This window comes from Chrysochloris asiatica, unplaced genomic scaffold, assembly GCF_000296735.1.
Source record: "Chrysochloris asiatica unplaced genomic scaffold, ChrAsi1.0 scaffold00037, whole genome shotgun sequence".
Lineage (NCBI taxonomy): Eukaryota > Metazoa > Chordata > Mammalia > Afrosoricida > Chrysochloridae > Chrysochloris > Chrysochloris asiatica.
In genome coordinates this window covers 766,850-785,078 of record NW_006408555.1, presented here as the reverse complement: position 1 = coordinate 785,078, position 18,229 = coordinate 766,850, and the positions used below count along the sequence as shown (strand labels likewise).

General features: G+C 48.8%; 1 protein-coding gene across 1 annotated transcript in view; it reads left to right on the top strand.

The window, feature by feature from the left end:
- ACSF3 (acyl-CoA synthetase family member 3) overlaps nucleotides 1–18,229 on the top strand; it is a 60,175-nt gene that overhangs the window by 12,285 nt on the left and 29,661 nt on the right. Inside the window, exons 4-8 of the mRNA XM_006860266.1 lie at nucleotides 3,144–3,248; nucleotides 3,598–3,662; nucleotides 6,223–6,295; nucleotides 14,918–15,338; nucleotides 15,390–15,637. Of these exons, the coding sequence (XP_006860328.1) occupies nucleotides 3,144–3,248; nucleotides 3,598–3,662; nucleotides 6,223–6,295; nucleotides 14,918–15,338; nucleotides 15,390–15,637 (912 nt within the window). The remainder of the gene's footprint in view (nucleotides 1–3,143; nucleotides 3,249–3,597; nucleotides 3,663–6,222; nucleotides 6,296–14,917; nucleotides 15,339–15,389; nucleotides 15,638–18,229) is intronic.

Genomic DNA, 18,229 nt, shown 5'->3' with positions numbered 1-18,229 from the left:
CCAGATGTTTTCCTTTTGGCTCGTTTTCAGAAGTCGATTGTCAGGCCTTTCTTCCTGGTCTCTCTTAGTCTAGACGTTCTGCTAAAACCTGGCCTCCATGGTTGCCCCTGTTGGCATTTGAAATACTGGTGACATCGTTTCCAGCCTCACAACAACATTCAGGCCACCACAGTACAACAGCCTGGCAGATGGGGCTGGTGTGTGCTCCCCAGAGGCCCTGTTCTGGGATAGTTACAGTTACCACTTAATTTAAATCTTACCATACCTTCCAGTCCAGTCCCTTGTTTGCAGACTGGGAAACCAAGGTTTGGACAGTTTAACTTGCCCATAGACACTGACCATAAAGTGGCAGAGTTGTGGATTTGAGCCCCGGGATTATGGCTGCCCAGCCGCTTGGGACAGCTCCCCTGTGTGAGGTGACCACCGTGGCTGAGGGTCTTCCAGGCCCAGTGGGCAGGCGTTCAGGTCTCCCCAGTGTTCATGGGACATCTGACCCCACTCGGGTTTCCTCTCCTTTGTTTTGCTTTCAAACAAGACATTTTAGGAAATGATTGGATACTTCACACAAGGACAGATAAGTGGAGGAGAGCAAAGGAGATGCCCGGACTCAGCAGACAATGAGGACAGTCGGCACTGAGTGCTGCAGCCACAGGAACATCTGGGAGAGTGGGAGCCACCTCGCCAGACTGGTGAGTGACCTGGACGTGGGCAGGGAGGGAGCAGAATGGAATGCAGCCTCTGCTTCTTCCCCTTGGGTGGAGATCCCTGAGGATAGGGGGGGGTGGGGGGGTGGGGGGGGGGGGGGTAGGCCTTCTCCGTGTCCTGGACTTCTCTAAGAGATCAGACCCCACCCACCCCAGCTGTTGCTCCTGGCTGTGTGTAGATGGAGGTTCTTAGCCTCAGGACCCAGGAGAGGTGGAAGAGGGATGCTATATAGTAACCTACTGCTCAGCCTGAAGCAACAAGGGAGTTCTGACACACAGTCCAACTTCCCTGTGATAGTGAAGGTTTTGTGTGAGCTTAGCCAGGATTCTCAGTGGTTCAGCATGAAGATGTAGCTGTCTCCCCATGGTGGGGTCTGATAGAATGTAGTTGCTGCCATGATGGGATCTGATGTGGTATCAGTAGCCAGCGTGTTATAAATGCTCACTTCTGTGACGTCTTTGAGGTCAGCTGTCACATACAGGATTAGGTTGTATCTTCAGCCAATCTCTTTTGATCTACAAAAGGAGAGAGATGTGAGTAGAGAAAGAAGAGTGGGAGTGGAGGTGCCCTTTGGACCTGGTGTCCCTGTACCATGAAGCTCCAGGATCCTGGGGAGACTGAGGCCAAGACACACGGAGCTCTCCCAGGAAGGCTGGCTCTACAGAAGCTAAAAGGCGACAAGGCCCTTTCCCCAGAGGCAGTCCTCTGAATTCAGACTTCTGGCCTCCTAAACTGTAAGAGAAGAAATTTCTGTTTGTTAAAGGCCCCCCGCTCCCCACCTTGTGGTCTTTCTGTTACAGCCTCATTGGAGAACTGAGACCGCGTAGCCTTCGAAGACACTGGGCTGAGAAGTCTTTCTCAAAGGACACATATGAAACGGTTTCAGGAATGTGGGACAACAAGACTAGGTAAGCAGAGACCAGTGATTGTAGTAACTTAGAAAAGCAGGAACACTCGTGAGCACCCAGCTCAGAGTTGGGGTGTAACCGTGTGCACCCTGAGGAGTCCTGGTTGAGAAGGCCTTGTCCAATGGATGCATGTGCAGGAGAAAGATCTGAGACTCTTCCTGACTCTAAGTTTACCTCCTGCCCAGCTACCAGGAATACCCGAGGACCTTGCCTTTGGGGATTGCAGTTTGACAATATGTAAAGAAGCATAAAACATTTTCATATGCTTTGATCCTACAATTCCAATTTTATAAATGTATGTGTCCCAAGGAAATCGTTACCATTGGGTGCCAAGATCTCTTGATAAGATGTTGAAGTCACATGATTTATTTTGGAGAAGAAGGCAGTAACTAGACGCCCTCTCCTCAGGGTTGGTGCGTATGTGATGACATCAGTCATTGTACTGTGGAGACCAAGACTTGCCGAGACAATGGTATGTTCCATGCAGGGATGAGTTACAATACACTCTGTGATTGAAACTACGTTCATAAGAGGTATACATGGGACTGTTCTGAAAGAGATCACAATAGGAGGTTCTGGATAGAATGGGAAGAAAATGTGGAACAAAAATCAAAATCATGAAGAGATACCTGGCTTACCAGTTGGCTAAAGGCTGGTACAACCTCTGAGACTATGACCCTTGGCCACCCTTGAGGCCTAGAACTGAACTCACCTCCAGGTTCAACTTTCAGCCAAAAAGAGAGGCCTATAACATTAGCATAGTGGTTACGAATCAGGCTGCGAACCTTAAGGTCAGCAGTTTGAAACTAGCAGCCGCTCTGCTCCCATAAAGATTTACAGCCTTGGAATCCCTGTACAGGGTCGCTATGGGTCGGAACCGACTCGACGGCACTTAACAACAACAACAATATGATGAACAGAGCCCTGTTGGTGCGGTGGGTTAAGCGCTGGTTGCTCTGAGTTGGAATCAATCGGTTGGCAGTGGGATAAGGTGAAAAATCATGCCAGGGAGGGTCACACTTCTTAGAACAACCAATCATGTGAGACCAAAAGGGCAGCGCTCTCCCAGGGAGGAAGCAGGAAACACAGGAGAAACTGGGAAGAGCGTTGTTACGTTGTGGAGATTGTAATCAATGTAATGAAACAAAATGTGTCTGAATTGTTGAATGGAAAACCAATTTCCTCTGTAAACTCTTATCCAAATCACAGAATGGATACTCCTTAAACCATTATCAGCATTCTGATACCAACTGTGATGATTTAACATAGTCACAGTTTGGCGATCCTAAAATCCACTGAACTTTAAAGGGGTGAATTGTGAATTAGAGCTCAATAAAGCTGTTATAAGAATGTTAACAATGTGTTTGTGTTACAGATGACTTTTCTTCTCTTTTTTGGTGCTTTTCTACAATGTGCATAAATTAATTGGGTGACAAGGAAGAAATGCATTGAAATAGGACAAACAACTACAACTTTAGCAGCTCCGTCTCCCAGAGGTGTACCTGGTGGTTCTTCTGTTGTGTGCCACAGATCCCGGGATGTCTGAGGCCAGAGAAGACAGTTCACTGGTGACGCTAACCCTTGACTTCGTGTCCCCCACCCCCGTGCCCTGGGAGGACCTGAGACCCGCTTCCCGTGAGGGACACATATGTTCACACTCTGTTTCTCATGTCTGGGAAGTCCTGAGGATACCACCTGCAGCAGCACTGTATGTATGAATAGGTGCTGTGGTTTTCACACTCGGCACCAACAGTCCCATCAGAGCCGGACTCTGCCACGCCTCCAGGCACACAGCTGGGAGCCACGGCCAAGCTGGGCCTGGGGTAGAGTGGGAAGCCCTCACAGGTGATGGAAGGAGGCACAGAAGCTGGTTCCTGTCACAGGCACATATATGTCATCCACAGCATGCATGAACCAGAGTCAGGAGGGAACATCAGGTCTCCTGAACAAAGGCGATCGATCTCTGTGCTGTATGTGCCCCTAGAAATGGCCAGGCCTTCACCAGCCGTGCATCTGGGTGCTGGGCTCATTGATATGCCATGCCCGACGGTGCGGAAGACGGCTTCCAGCCCAGGCGTCTCCCGCCGATGCTGTGCCTTTTGATTGAAATGTTTTGTCTCCCGGATGACAGCGCATTACTGGAGGCCTGCAGCCCGCTCCCTCCTGTGCCTCCAGCTAATTTTACCTTTTGTGCAGCCAGAAACACAGGGGTCCACGGTGGGAGCTGAGGTGCAGCGTCTACGTGTGCTGGTATTAATGTGTGCATGTGTTAGTGTGTGGGTGCACTGTGGTCAAACACACATGTGAGTGCCTGTTGTATGTTGTGAGCATGCATGTATGTGAATCGTTTACACACACTAATGGTGTGAGCATTTTGCACGTGTGGGTATGTGCATATCTGTGTACATGCGTGCATTGTGAGTGGTGTGCAGTATGAGCTCATGTGTGCATGCATGTCTAGGTGGGAGTTTAAACATGCATTTATACTGTGCATGCAGGAGTGTGCAAGTAAATGTGTGCATGCATGCACATGTGAGTATGCATGCACAAATGTATAGTGTGTCATACAATACAAGTGTGAGTACACACGTGAGTGTGGCTTTGGTACTGCATGTGTGCACATGTGTGAATAAGCATGCATGGGTGGGTGAGTATAGTGTGCATGTGTGAGTTCACATGTGTGAGTATGTGTGTGGCCATGTGTGAGTGGATTCTATAATGTGTACACTACTATGAGTGTACATATCTGTATGTGTGTGTGCATACATGTGAGTGCACGGATGTGTGTATTGTGTGAACACTGCATGTATGAGTGCATACATCTGTGTCTGGGTGTGTGTATGTGAATGCATGGGTGTGAGTGCGCGGGTGTGCAAGGATGTGTATATTATATGCACTGCTTGTATGAGTGCACATGTGTGTGCCTGGATGTGTACCTGTGTGTACACATGTGGATGTGTATACATGTGCATGCATGTCATGGTGTATGTATGGTGTATGTATGAGCACACACATCTGTGTATCGGTGTATACACGTGTGCACATGTGTGGAGTGTGTGCTGTGTGTGCACTGCATGTATGTGTGCACATCTGTACACACATGCACACTGTGGGTGTGTATAGTGTGTGCACTGCATGCATGAGTGCATGGGTATATGTCTGGGTACATACATGTGTGCACAGGTGTGAGTGGGCATGCACGGGTGGGTGTGGATAGGGTGCATGTATGAGTGTACAGTGTGAGTGGTGTCAGTGTGCATGTGTGTGGGTGGAATTACCTGAGGTGAGACTTGGCAGGAGGCATTTTGTCAGCTGCCCTGGGCAGTCTTTGCTGGTGAACTCTGGGTACCCTGGTTCAGGGTTCAAAATTTCCATCTTCTTCCAAGGTCCCAGGGTTTCTTGGGAAAGTTCAGTGAGACGGTGCAGAGCAGAAGGCCTGGGCCTTCCCCGACGTTCTCATCCCAGCCACCCCAGGCCTCCCAGCTCCACCTGCTCCCTGAAGACAGCCAATGGACTAGAAGCTATGTCTTGGGCCCATGGGTGGAACATGAGCAGTAGATACGTAATATCACACACCTGCTATTTGACAGAGGAATTTTATTAGTTCTTTGTTGCGGTGTCCAAATCCCATGCAAACTTAGCAGCTTGAAATAATAAAGATGATTATCTCACAGTTTCTGAGGACCAGGAATTGGGACTCGGCTCAGCCGACTTGTTGGGTTCAGGGTCCCTCATAACGTTGCAGTTGGGTGTGAGCAGGGCTGCAGACTCGATGGAAGGCTTGGAGGGGCAGGAGGCACCACTTCCAACATAGTTCCTTACGTGGCTCCCAGTCATGTGACCCCTCGGCAGGGCTGCTCCAGCATCCTCTAGACATGGCGGCTGGGTTTCCCCGGAGCAAGCAATCCAAGAGAGAACCGGGAGGAAGCCACCATGCCTCTTCTGATCTCATCTCAGAAGTCACACATAGTCATTTCCACGGGATCCTACTGATCTCATAGAGCCACACTTCTCCTCGTGGGAGGGGACTTCATGAGGTCTGGCCACAGGACATGGGGGGATCCTTGGGACCATCTTGGAGGCTGAGCTCTTTAACCCACACCTGGTGCCCTGGCTGTCCGGTAAGTTGTCTGGTTTGCCATCCACAGACCCTCCCTAGCATGACAGGCCCGCCCCCAGTTGGCAGCGCCTGAGGCAGAAGGGTTCTGTATTCACAGTTTGCAGAAGTGCCCTTTGTGAAGCTGCTGCCAGCCAGCTCTGTGTTTGCTTTAGTGATTGTGAAGGTGTGACCCAGATGCCCCCGGCACTTGGGGATCATTAAGCTGGAGGTGTGAATGGAATCTGAGGTGGGGGGGGGCAGTTCTGCCAGTTTCCAGCTGCCTCCAGCCTCTGGGAAGGGCAGCTTGCTGGGGGAGTGGGCTTGGGGGGCTGGGGTGAGCTGTGTATAAGGAGGGGCCCAGCCCAGCCCAAATCACTGGGGGAGCAGGCTAGCCCATCTCCTGGTGGGCAGAAAGGACCGTCTGCCCCACACCGAGGTTGTAGATTGGAGGGGACCCCATCCCCTTCCTGAGCTAGCTCCTGCTCTCTGATGGCTGAGGTCTGGCCATAGATGGACACCCGTGATGAGGAGGTGCAGCGGCAGTATGTTCTCACTCCTTCACAGCTCATGACAGCCCTGGGAGGTCAGAGCAGCTCTGACCCCCATCTTACAGACTGAGCTCTCAGCAGGAAGCGTAAGTGAGGCCAAGCAGGGCAGGCAGTGCCGACAGCTTCCAGTACACCTCCAAGGCTGACATTCCAAGTGCTGCTCAGGAGTCAGGCAGGTGGGTCCACCTGCTGGGAGAGCTCCTGGGGAGTGGGGAGGGTTCAGCTGTGTGGAGCCGTCACCTCCCACGTGTGACAGAGACGCCTGGCTCTCAGCCACTGAGGTGTAAGACATCTGTCTTCATCGCCTGCTGCACAAGTGGGTGGGTTTAAAGAACAGAAATGAATTTCCTTATAGTCCTGGAGACTAAAGGCCAAATCCAGGTCTTGGACAAGTCAGGTGCTTCCTTACTGGTAGTTCTGGGGCCATCCTTGGCTCCTTGGCTTATAGACAACCGGACACAAAACACCTATCTCGCCTTTGTGTGTGTGTCCAGAGTTAAGATGAGGCCTGGTCTCGTTAACACAGCTAAAGAAAGCTCCCTATTTCCAGACAGGATCATATCGATAGGTACTCAGCCACTGCCATCGAATCCGCTGTAACTCATAGTGACCCCAGGGGACACACTGGGACTGCCCATAGTCTTTCCAAGGCTGTCCATTTTGGTGTCTGCCTCGCTTGGGAAAGCTGGAGGGTTCGAACAGGCAACTTTTTGATTAGAAGCCCAAGACTGAATCAGAAGGTTCAGGGGCCAGTAATGCAGCACACATCTGGGGAGGACATAATTTAATCTATAACAAGAATTTTATTCTGTGGTCCAGCGCAATGTGTTAGAACACTTTCATATCCGGGGGCAGTTCTCCACCAAATCCAAGGTCCCAGGGAGGCAGCCCCAGCATGCTGGCTGAATGTGAACCCTGGGAGCCATCCTAGAACGAGGTCTTCTCTTTGGAAGGTAACTTTCTATTTGTATCCTCTTCTTTAGACCTTGTATGTAGTCAAGAATCCTAATGTACAAATAATCCTATGTTCTGATTTTAAAAAGTTATTCCTAAGAAATGGTGTCTGTGTGACTTTTACTCAACATTTGGTTGTTGTAGGCAATTCCCACGTTTCTCTCTAGCTTCATGACAACCCTTCTGGGAGTCTGAAATCTCTCATTATTTTGTACTCTCCAACAATGACCCTTCAGGGGCTGTTGTTAAGTGCCGTCAAACTGGTTCTGATTCATAGTGACCCTGTAGAGGGGTTCTGAGGAGCAGCTGGTGGTTTTGAACACCTGACCATGTGGTTCAAACTGCCTTTCAGTCCAGTGTGTATCCTACAGCCCCATGATCCTTTGAGGGCTTCTACAATCTCTCGCCATTTTGCGTTCTCTTACGTTGATAAGTTTGTGTCAGCATCTCGAGGTTGCTCTTTTGCAGCTATCATGTGTACATGGACTCCTGGTGTGTACCATGGGATAAAGCCTTCGGCAGTTCAGGCTCACCAGCCACTCTTTGGAAACTCTATACAGGGTCAACAAGAGTTGGAACGAACTCAACAGCACTTAACAAAACAATATGTACCTAACCCTGAAGTGACCATCTTTGAGGATGTAGCTTTTGGAAACCATTCATTATGAAAGATGTTGGGGTGGATTTTTGTGAGCAAGAATTTTGTTATAGATTGAGTTATGTGTCCTTCCAAAATAAGTGATGGTGAAGTCCTAAATCTCCCTGAAAAGCAAGCAAACCACCATGGCCATGAAGTTGGTTCTGACTCAGGCCAACACTGTGTGCCCAGCATAGAACTCTGCTCTGTGGGCTTGTGAGTCCTGGAAGCACAGTGGTAACATGGCCCCTCATTAACTGAAAGGTCGATGGTTCAAACCCACCAGTGGTGGCAAAAGAGGAAGCCTACCCAGTAAGCAGGGTAGTCTTGTGTTTACTTACTCCCTATAGTGGAAAATGGTGCATGGTTCTCACCACCCATATGAAACAGTTCACTGTAATGTGTAAGTCAGTGCACGCTGACTTTGCTTACTGGGGACTCTGTGCCTGTCAGGGATTATAAATGTGAAAGGAGGTTTTGATTCCGTAGAAAGATGCTCAAGGTTAGGTGAGCGACAGGCCAGCCAAAGCTGGAAGCAGGATATTTGACGTGGAAAAACCAGGAACAAAAATGTGCAAGGCTTTACTACAGATCAGTAAGCACAAGGAAATCCATGCTTACCATGCTCATTGCGTGGTCTGATGCTGTCTAGCAATATGCTCCCGTAAGGATTTCCTACTCGGCTGTAAAGGGTAAAGGATCCCAGGTGGCGCTGTGATTAAGTGGTTGACTGCGAACCAAAAGATGGGTGGTTCAGGCCCACCAGCCACTCCATGCGAGAACGATGTGGCGGTGTTCTCTCATAAAGATGACAATCTTGGAAACTCTATGGGGCTGTTCTCCTCTGTCCCACAGGGTCTCCATGAGGCAGGGTTAACTCAAGGGCAAGGGGTTCATTTAGGGTTGCGAGGAATAGATGGACGAGGACACACAACCAGAATAATCTTACAGCTCCGGGACACCACTGGTGAATTTGAGTGCCACCTAGGGGGGCTCAGTTTTGTGGGGAGACTTGTTTTCATCCCCAGCACTTATTTAGAAACGTATGCTGGTGGCACAGTGGGTTAAGACTTCAGCTGCTCAACTGAAAGTGGTTCAAACTCACTCAACAGTTTCGATCAGACCTGCTGATGTGCTCTTGTGAAGATCATTGTTGTTAATTACCACTGAGTCATAGCGAAGTAGTCCTGTACACGCTGTCAGTCAGCACTGTGCTTATCTACAGTGCCACCACTCAGGTGCCATCGGTCGGTTCTGATTCATAGCGACGCTGCGTTACCACAGAAAGAAACACGGCCTAGCCCTGCGCTGCCCTCACAATCATTGCTAGATTTGAGCCTATAGCTGCTGCCACGGGGTCTGTCTGTCTCATTGCGGTATTCCTCACTGACAAGGAGCATTCTGGCTGCATTTCCTCCAAGACAGACTTACCTGTTCTTCTGGCAGTCTATAGTATATTCAGTATTCTTCACAATCAACATAATTCAGAGCATCAATTCTTCTACAATCTTCCTTATTCATTGTCCAGCTGCTGCATGGCGGTGTTGTACCATGAAGTCGGTTCCGACTCATAGCCACACTGCACAGGGTTTCTGAGGCTGTAAATCTTTACCAGCGCAGAAAGCCTCATCTTTCTCCCATGGAACAGCTAGCTGTTGGTTTCAAACTGCTGACCTTGAGGTCAGCAGCCAGGCTCATAACCACTGCGTTATTGAAAATACCATGGCTTAGGGCAGGCACGCCTTAGTTTTTTTTTTTTTTTTAACAGTTTAAAGATGTCTTTTTCAGCAGATTTGCCCAAAGCAACATGTTTGATTTCTACACTGCTGCTTCCATGGGCATTGATTGTGGATCCAAGTAAAATGAAATCCTTGACATCAAACTTTTCTCCATTTATCGTGATGTTGCTGATTGGTCTAATTGTGATAATTTTTTGTTTCTCTATGTTGAGGTTCAATTCGTAGCGAAGGCTGTAGTCTTTGATCTTCATCAGTAAGTGCTTCAAATCCTCTCTGTTTTCAAGAAACAAGGTTGTGTCATCTGCATGTCCCAGGTTAGTAATGAGATTTCCTCCAATCCTGACACCTGGGGGGAGGTTTACAGAGCAAATTCGTCTTCCATTCAACAGTCTATACACGTTTTGTTTCGTGACAGAAGTTGCAATCCTTTTAAAGTCACCTTTTACCACTTCTTCCCTGCATTCCCCATTTCCATTTGCCCTTCTTGCCCTAGGAGTCCTGGTGTAGCACTGTAAGGTAAGCACTGTACTGCTAACCACCAAGTCGGTGCTTCAAAACCTACCAGCCGCCCCCTGAAGCCTTATACAGGGTTACTAGAGTCAAAACCAACTCGACAACCCTTAACAACAAACTTTTGTGGGGGCAATTTCTGCCCTTTTGGTCTCAGAGAGTTGATTGTTCTGAGGAACATGTTCCTTGTGGATATTATTAGTCACTCTATAATCCATCTGTCCAGGTTTGAAGTGTGTCTAAGAGTCAGTTCTCAGGGGACCCATCAGTCTCTATCAGACCAGTAAGTCTGTGGCCTTTTTTTAGGATCTTGACTTTTCTTTGACATTTTCCTCCCCCTCTGTCCAGGACCTTCTCTCGTGATCCTGACCAGAGTGGTTGGTAGTGGCAGCTAGGCACCGTCTAGTTAGAACTGTCTCCTTTAGTCTTTTCTTTGCTCCAGATGAGAAGAGACCAGTAGCTGTACTTTACATGGCCGCTCACAAACTTTCAAGACCCCCTGTGACTCCTTATCAAAGTAGGGTGGTTATCAGTGTTTTTATGGGCACTGTCTCTCAAGACAATGGTCCTAAGCCCTCAGCCCAGTGACTCAGTCAGTCACACAAGGTGTTTGGTTACAATACCACCAGTTCTTGATCATATTCCACCTCCTGAAATGGTTGAACATCAATCATTTCTTTTGGGTACAATGATGCTGTGTATTGCTTCCCTCTTCGTTTGATGCTTCCTGTATGGTTCAATTTTTTGTCCATAGAACCCTTCAATATTGCAACTCAAGTCTTAATTTTTTTTCTTCAATTCTTTAAATTTGAGAATTGCTTGGCTTCTCTTTTGGTTTTTAGTTCTAGGTCTTCGCATCTTTACTTGTAACAGTTGACTTTGTCTTCTCAAGCCACCCTTTGAAATCATCTGTTCCGCTCTTTTACGTCATCATTTCTCCCATTAAGTTTAGCTGCTCTGTGGTTCAATGGCAAGTTTCAAGGTTTCTTCTGACAGTCACTCGGGTCTTTTATTTCTTTCCTGTCTTTTTTTTTGCTTTTTTCATGTATGATGTCCTCAGAGTCATCCCACAACTTACCTGGTCTTTGGTTATTACTGCTCAATGCATCAAATCTATTCTTGAGATGGTCTCTGAATTCAGATGGGACATACTGAAGGTCACACTCTGGCTCTTGTGCATAGACTTATTTAATAAATACAATGACTAAATTTAATTTAAATATAAATTAAATTAAAAATAAAATTTTAAGTATATTTAATTAATAAAATGTTCCATAAATCAAAGTAAAATGAATACATAAATTCAATTCAATCAATGAGTATAACACATTAAATGAAATAAATCTATAAATAAAATTAATTAATCAATTAATTTGAGTCAATAAGAATATATAATAAAGTTCTCCTTCCTCAGAGATACTAGTCTCCTTTCAAGCATACAGCAACTACAGGGGGCCAAACAGTGCCACCCAGAGACTTTCCCCATGGTAGAAAGGCAGATGGGTAACATGCCCAGGTTTGCTCTGGTCCTTAATAACAGCAAGCCAGGCCAACAACAGTGTTTTATTATTATTGTTAGGTGCTGTCGAGTAGGTACCTAGCAACCTTTTGTACAACAGAATCAAATACTGCTGGTCCTGTAGCCACCTCACAATTATTGCTGATTGAGCCCACTGCTGCTGCCATTGTACCAGTCCATCTTGTTGGGGGTCTTCCTCTTTTTTACTGACCCTCCACTTTATCAAGCATGATGTCCTTCTCTAGGAACTGGTCCCTCCTGATAATATGTCCCAAGTATGAGAGATAAAGTCTAGTCATTGTGGCTTGTAAGGAGCATTCTGACTGCACTTCTTCCAACACAGTTGTGTTTGTTCTTATGACAATCCATGACACTTTTGATATTCTCCTCCAACACAGTGTAACTAGTTAAATTTCCCGAGTCCTGTGATGTTGGAAATAATGAAGGTTAAGAAATACCTCCACCCTTTGTGTGCTGGAAAATAGCTGACTGTCAAGAACCACCCTTCCAGCATGACCTCCTTCATTATCTGGGGCAGAATGGTGCTAATGGAGTAGATGAGTGGGCTTTCCCAAGTCCCTTCTCCTTTCCATCTCCCCTTTCTCAAAATACTTCATGTAAAGCAGTGTACTTGGACACAGCTTTTAAGTAAAGGTATTGCAACACAATTTAAAAATTGCATCAAATTGAAAATAAAAAAATAATACTTTTAGGAGAGCTTGTTTTGTGCAAATAAAAAAATAAGTAACAGAAGTACTTAAGTGGATGGTTTAACAAACAGAAATTTATATTCTCATAGTTTTGGAGGCTAGAAATGCACATTCAGAGTGGAGGCTCGAGGGAAGGTTTTCTCTGTGAGTCCTGGTTCTGGGAGGGTCCCAGTGCAGGCAGCCGGGATCCCAGCTCTCCTTTCCTGGTGGTAATAGATCCCTCCTCTCTGCTGGCTTCTCTTTGATCTCTTTTAAAGATAAAAGGTGTGACTCAGACAAAGAGACAGTTGAGTATGAGTGGGCATCCCACACTAATGCTGCATGTTAACATAAACACACAACCTAACTTCCATTAACATAATATAAACCTAACTCATTAACATAATATAAACCTACCTCATTAACATAATATAAACCTAACCCCCATTAACATAATATAAACCTACCTCATTAACATAATATAAACCTAACCCCAATTAACATAATATAAACCTACCTCATTAACAAAACAAACTCGTCCTGCTGTAGCACTGTAGGATAAGCATTGGACTGCTAACCCCAAGATTGGTGTTTCTGACTGGACAACACTTAATAACAAACCTGCCTCATTAACACAAATGGGACTGTAACCATGGACAGAGGCTAAGATTGACAAGACATTACAAAGTGGATAGTTACATCACATCTCAAAATGGAGAATAATTTCATCCTAAATCCTGCGGGATCAATCTCAGCTTGGCCAACTATCCTTGAAGGTTTCTCAGAAGACTGCCACTGACCCCCACGTAAAACTACAGAGTAATGGCATATTTCAGGAACCTGAATTTGCGCAAAGTTGGCTCTCCAGGACAGCAATGGAGACCAGACTTCCGCAGAACCTAAAGAGCTGGGAGCAGCCGCCTGGGGGCAGGTAGGATGGTGGCGAGCTTCAAATCTAGGATCCCACACTACTTGTTAAGTCCGGCCCATGGAGGGTGGTTGAGGCTGTCTCTAACAGAACTTGGAGGAACTCAGGGTGACATCACTCAAATATAGGAATCTAAAGTGGCTGGTTCTTGGGTATGTGAGAATGAGTGTCTTTTCTTCAAATTCATTGTAATCCTGTTTATTGTATTCGGATGACCTTTCTTTTTTATTTTTGCTACTTCCTGAAGTGAGTAGAGACTTTCCAACTTCCTTAAGCTCCCCCAGCAATTTGAAATAGCCAATCAAGTAAGAACAAGAATGCACTCCTTAGCAGTTTGAATTAGCCAATCGGGTAAGGACAAGACTGTGTAGTTGAAGCCCTAGCCAATGGGGTGAGACACAGCCTCTGACGTGCATCAGGGATAAAACCTGAGCGAACTGCCCACCAGGTACGCTTGCTGGTTTTTTCCTGTGCCAGTACGCACCCTTCGGCAGAAGAAAAATTTTGCCTTGTCAAGATACTTGTTGATTTTACTGAGTGTCTGTTTGCAACTTCGGGGTTCATTTCTAACAGGTACAAGGACACGTATGCTCAAGCTGGACTTCAAAAACAGGCAATTGTTTATTCTGAGAGCCTTTAAGAGGGTCTTCAGGCACCTGAGCACTTGGTCCAGATGGCCTTTTGGGAAGAGGACAAAATCCAGGTGGAAATCCTGGAGCTGGTACAAGCTGATGAGCTGTACTGTGAATTGAGCAACTAGCTTCTCCTCTTCCTCCTTTGTTTGGGAAATCCAGAAATTTAAGATGAGTCCAGAAAGATGGGGTCTGCTCAGATTAGCCATGTGGTCCAAGTGAGGAACGAACCTGGCTAGGTCTAGCAGTTCCCAGCTGTTCACTTCCACACCCCCTGGGCACCAACTGCACCATTTTCAGCATCTTCTCAATCAGTGACTTGAGATTTAGAGTCCTGGTGTGGTGCTGTGGGTTAATGTGCCAGACTGTAGAGCCGTTTGAACTGCAAGGTCGGCGGTCCAAGCTCACCAGTCACTCTTCGGAAACCCTGTGTCGGAACCAACTGGACGGCACTTAACAACAACAACATCATACTCCAGCTTCCTACAGAACAGTGTAGCAAATCTTTTCTCTGCATAACCCTGTCAAGGAGGGGCGTGAGGAATTCATCTAGGGCAGCTTTATTGAAGCCCAGTCTATGATCACATCTACAGAGGCCAAGAATTGCTTCCCCCTGGTCTATGAGTCATTCACTCTTTGTTCCATATACTCCCACAACCGTTTAAAAATTACCTACAGCAAAATTTTACTTCCATGTGATAACAATGGTATTGTTCGATAACACGTGCCTTCTGGTTTTTATTTCTTTGGAATGGTCACATATATGGATCTGTTTCAGAAGGTTATGCGGGTAGTTCAAATTCCTTGGCATAGACAAGTGCAAGCTTCCAGCACTGCATGTCTGCTGAAACACTTCATCGGTATTCCAACATTCCTTGGTTTTCGCTAATGCTTTTAGGGCACCATGGACATCTTCCTTCAACGCTATCAGTTCTGGATCATTTGCTACCTCTTGAAATGATCTACCAATTCCTTTCTCTCCTATATCCGGATTTGTTTTTTTCACAAGTGTTTATTTTCTACAAACACTTTTCAATCTCTCCGGGCAGGCCCAGCCCTGGGCACCGTCACTGACGTGAGCGTTCAGGGGGGGGAACAGGAATGTGGCGGAACAGGAATGCGGACAAATACCCCTTGGGACTTCCACATCCTGCGGGCGCGACGTCCGGAACCTGTTTTCTGGGCATCGCGCCCACGAGGGGGCACAATTCGGAACCGGACGCGCCGTGCTGGGGGGCCCACTTCGGCGACGGACCGGCGCCGTGCGCGTCGGTTCCGGCCCGAGCTCGGCCTGGGTGGGCCACGGTGGACACCAGAAAGGAGTTTGTTGCAGGAGGCGGAGGAGGGACTCGCGCTGTGGGCTGAGGTACAGCCGCGCTGCCGCCGCCTTCCCTCCTCGGCCGGTACCCCAGCCCTTAGCGGTTCCCCGAGTCGCGCCGGTGTCGAGCGGACAGACGTACACCCACCCTAGTAGACCCCACGTGGCCCCTGGTACGCGCCCCACGCCCTCCCTGCCCACAGTCAGGACCGGCCGCCGGCCTGTGGTCCCCGCCGAGGACACGAAGTGCCCGTCAAGGTTGGGGCGGGCACGGCGGAGGGCTGTCTTCCCTCTGTACTCTCAAAGACCCCAGGTTCTGTGACGGGAGGCCCGCAAACCGCCGGCGTGTGGTCCCGGGCAAGTGGTTCACCTTCCGGGGCCTCCGTGTCCAGTAGGGAGGACAGTGCTCACGTCGCAGGCACGTTAGAGGGCAGCAAGTGGGCAGACGCAGGTCAGGAGGGTGGTGCAGACCACTGCTCCGGAAACGACCCTGTGGCCGCTGAATCAAGGCCTCAGTCCGTCTGTCGGTTCATGCCATTGAGTCGGTTTGGACTCAGAGCGACCCTGTGTATGGCTTCCGAGGACTGGTTGGTGAGTTCGAACCTCCGACCTTGCGGTCCAGCGCATTATCCACAGCGCCCCACCAGTCATTTCCCTTGTTGCTGCTGGTTGCCCTGGAGCCGGTGTGTTTGTTGCAGTCCGTGTCCTTGGGGGTTCTCTTTGCACTGGCTGACGGGTTTGATAGACTCAGGCGGTTAGGGTGAGATACAGCCGTGGTCTGACAGAAAGAGATTTCCTCGGCCGGCCCGGGCCTGGCAAAGCTCTCCAGCTCTTTGGTCGCTTTGCAGCGTTACAGCTGGTTCTCATCATCTGACCTCCGTTTCTTGAAACTTGAGCCAGTGACCTGCCGTATTGTTAGCCAGCTTTGAGATTTATTTGCTCCGCAGCCCTTGATCTGGGTGCCTGCTGTCTGACCTACTGATCTTGGGTGCATCAGCGCCTATAGCTGCATGACAGAACAGGCCTCCCCGTTCGGACGTCTGGCCCCGGGCTTGGGCCTTGGCAGCCTCTACAAGCGGATGAGCCATTTCCTTGAGCTAAATCTCTTTATAGATAAACCTTCCCTAGTTTTGCTTCTCTAGAGACCCCAGCCTAAGACAGTGCTCTTTTCTAGCATTTGGTCTTTCTTGATGGAAATCCCAAGTAAGCAAGATGAAAGCTCCCCTAAACCAGCCTAGAAGAACCAGCCTGGTTTGGTGTCTACTTGTCCAGCCTCTGGTGATTGAAAGCTGTTCTTGTTCCTTCGGGGAGGGAGATCTTTAAACAACCAACCTCAGTCTGTAACTGTAGCAGGGAGATCTGGAAAGCGTGCAGCCTGCAAATATCTGAATATCTGAGGCAGCTTTGACAAATGATTCAGAATTTGCCACAAAGACCCTGGAGAGTTCAGAGGTGGGAGAGCTTGGGGAGTTCCTGGAGAGGGGGGAGATGTGTGTGGAGGGGGGCGAGGCTACCTCCGTCAGCTGGAAGGGTTCTGAGCGCAGGAGGGTCCTAACCACAGTGTGAAGCTGCCGTGGCTGCTGGTTCCCCTACCCTCTTGCTCACTGAACCTTCTCCTCGGTGGACTGCGCTGTGGCCCGAGGCAGCAGTAAGCTACTCTCCTCCAGATGGCGTGAGAAAAAAAGTGGCATTTTGCGTCCTCCCATGGATCTAGGTTTTCTGTCTGTGTTTTCCCATTTGTTTTGTTTTTCTATTTGAATGCATTACTTGGAGTGTAGTGTGAGCGTCTGTCACTTTAAAAACACCATTTTGGAGACAGCCGTGGTATAATCCGTAGGCCGACTTGCCCCTCTCCCTGCCCCTCACCCTCACCGAGCATGCTCTCCTTGGTCCTGGTGAATGGGAGTGGCGTGAACAGGTCAGGCGCCCTCGCAGTTGTTTAGAAACTAGTCTCCTCATTTGAAAACAAGTCAACTATGATGTGCGGTCCTGGTGAACCTGCATGGGACCACCGCCATGTGAGGCTGCTCCGTGCCTGTGAGCTGTCCTCTGAGTGAAGAGCCGATCACTCAGGCCGGCGTCCATGTGAACTCTGGAGCCCTCGCTCTTGGCCCAGGTCCTGGTTAAGACAGGAAAGCTGGGAGCTGCCAGTGTTCGCCCTGTAGGCTCCTTTGTGTTCAACTCCCACCATACTTCGCTTCCATGGCCCTACTGCAAGGAGACTTCCGTCAGTCTGAGCTTCCCTGCTTTCAGGCCAGGCCTGCTCCCTGTTCTCCTCACCTTCCGCAGACCCTTTCTGACCACTGGGCTCACTCTTCTGTTGTGGGTATCCTATGTAGTCTCCCCTGTCCCTCTTGTGAACTCACCATACGCTGGCGTGAGCATCGTGTGTAGTCTCCCCTGGATCTCTCGTGAACTCACCATACGCTGGTATGAGCATCGTGTGCAGTCTCCCCTGTATCTCTCGTGAACTCACCATACACTCGTGTGAGCATCGTGTGCAGTCTCCCCTGGATCTCTCGTGAACTCACCATACGCTGGTGTGTGTGTCGTGTGCAGTCTCCCGTGAATCTCTCGTGAACTCACCATACACTCGTGTGATTGTCGTGTGCAGTCTCCCATGGATCTCTCAGTGGTGCACAGTGGCTACCCATGTTTTCTCTTTTGGGGGTTCTGAGGTAGCTGTGGAGTGCCCTGTCCAGATGGTGGACTGGGTGCCCCGGCTTGGTGAGAATGGGAGCAGTTGTCCTGTGTCTGGGTGGCCCTCTGGCCACTCTGTGCATAGGGGTTTCATTCTGACGATGCCCGGGGCAGTTCCTCATCATGGGCTGGACCCTCAGGGATGTCCCTCATCACTTGTGGTAGCTCAGAGAGACTCCAGGCTGGGCCCCGCCCCTCCTCCTGTTCCTCCATGGTGGTCACACCCCAGGAGGTTCCAGGCCGAGCTGCCGGTATTCCTGTGCTTACCCGTGCCCCGGGCCTGCGCTGGGCGATACACTCACCACCCGGTATTCCTGTGCTTACCCGTGCCCCAGGCCTGCGC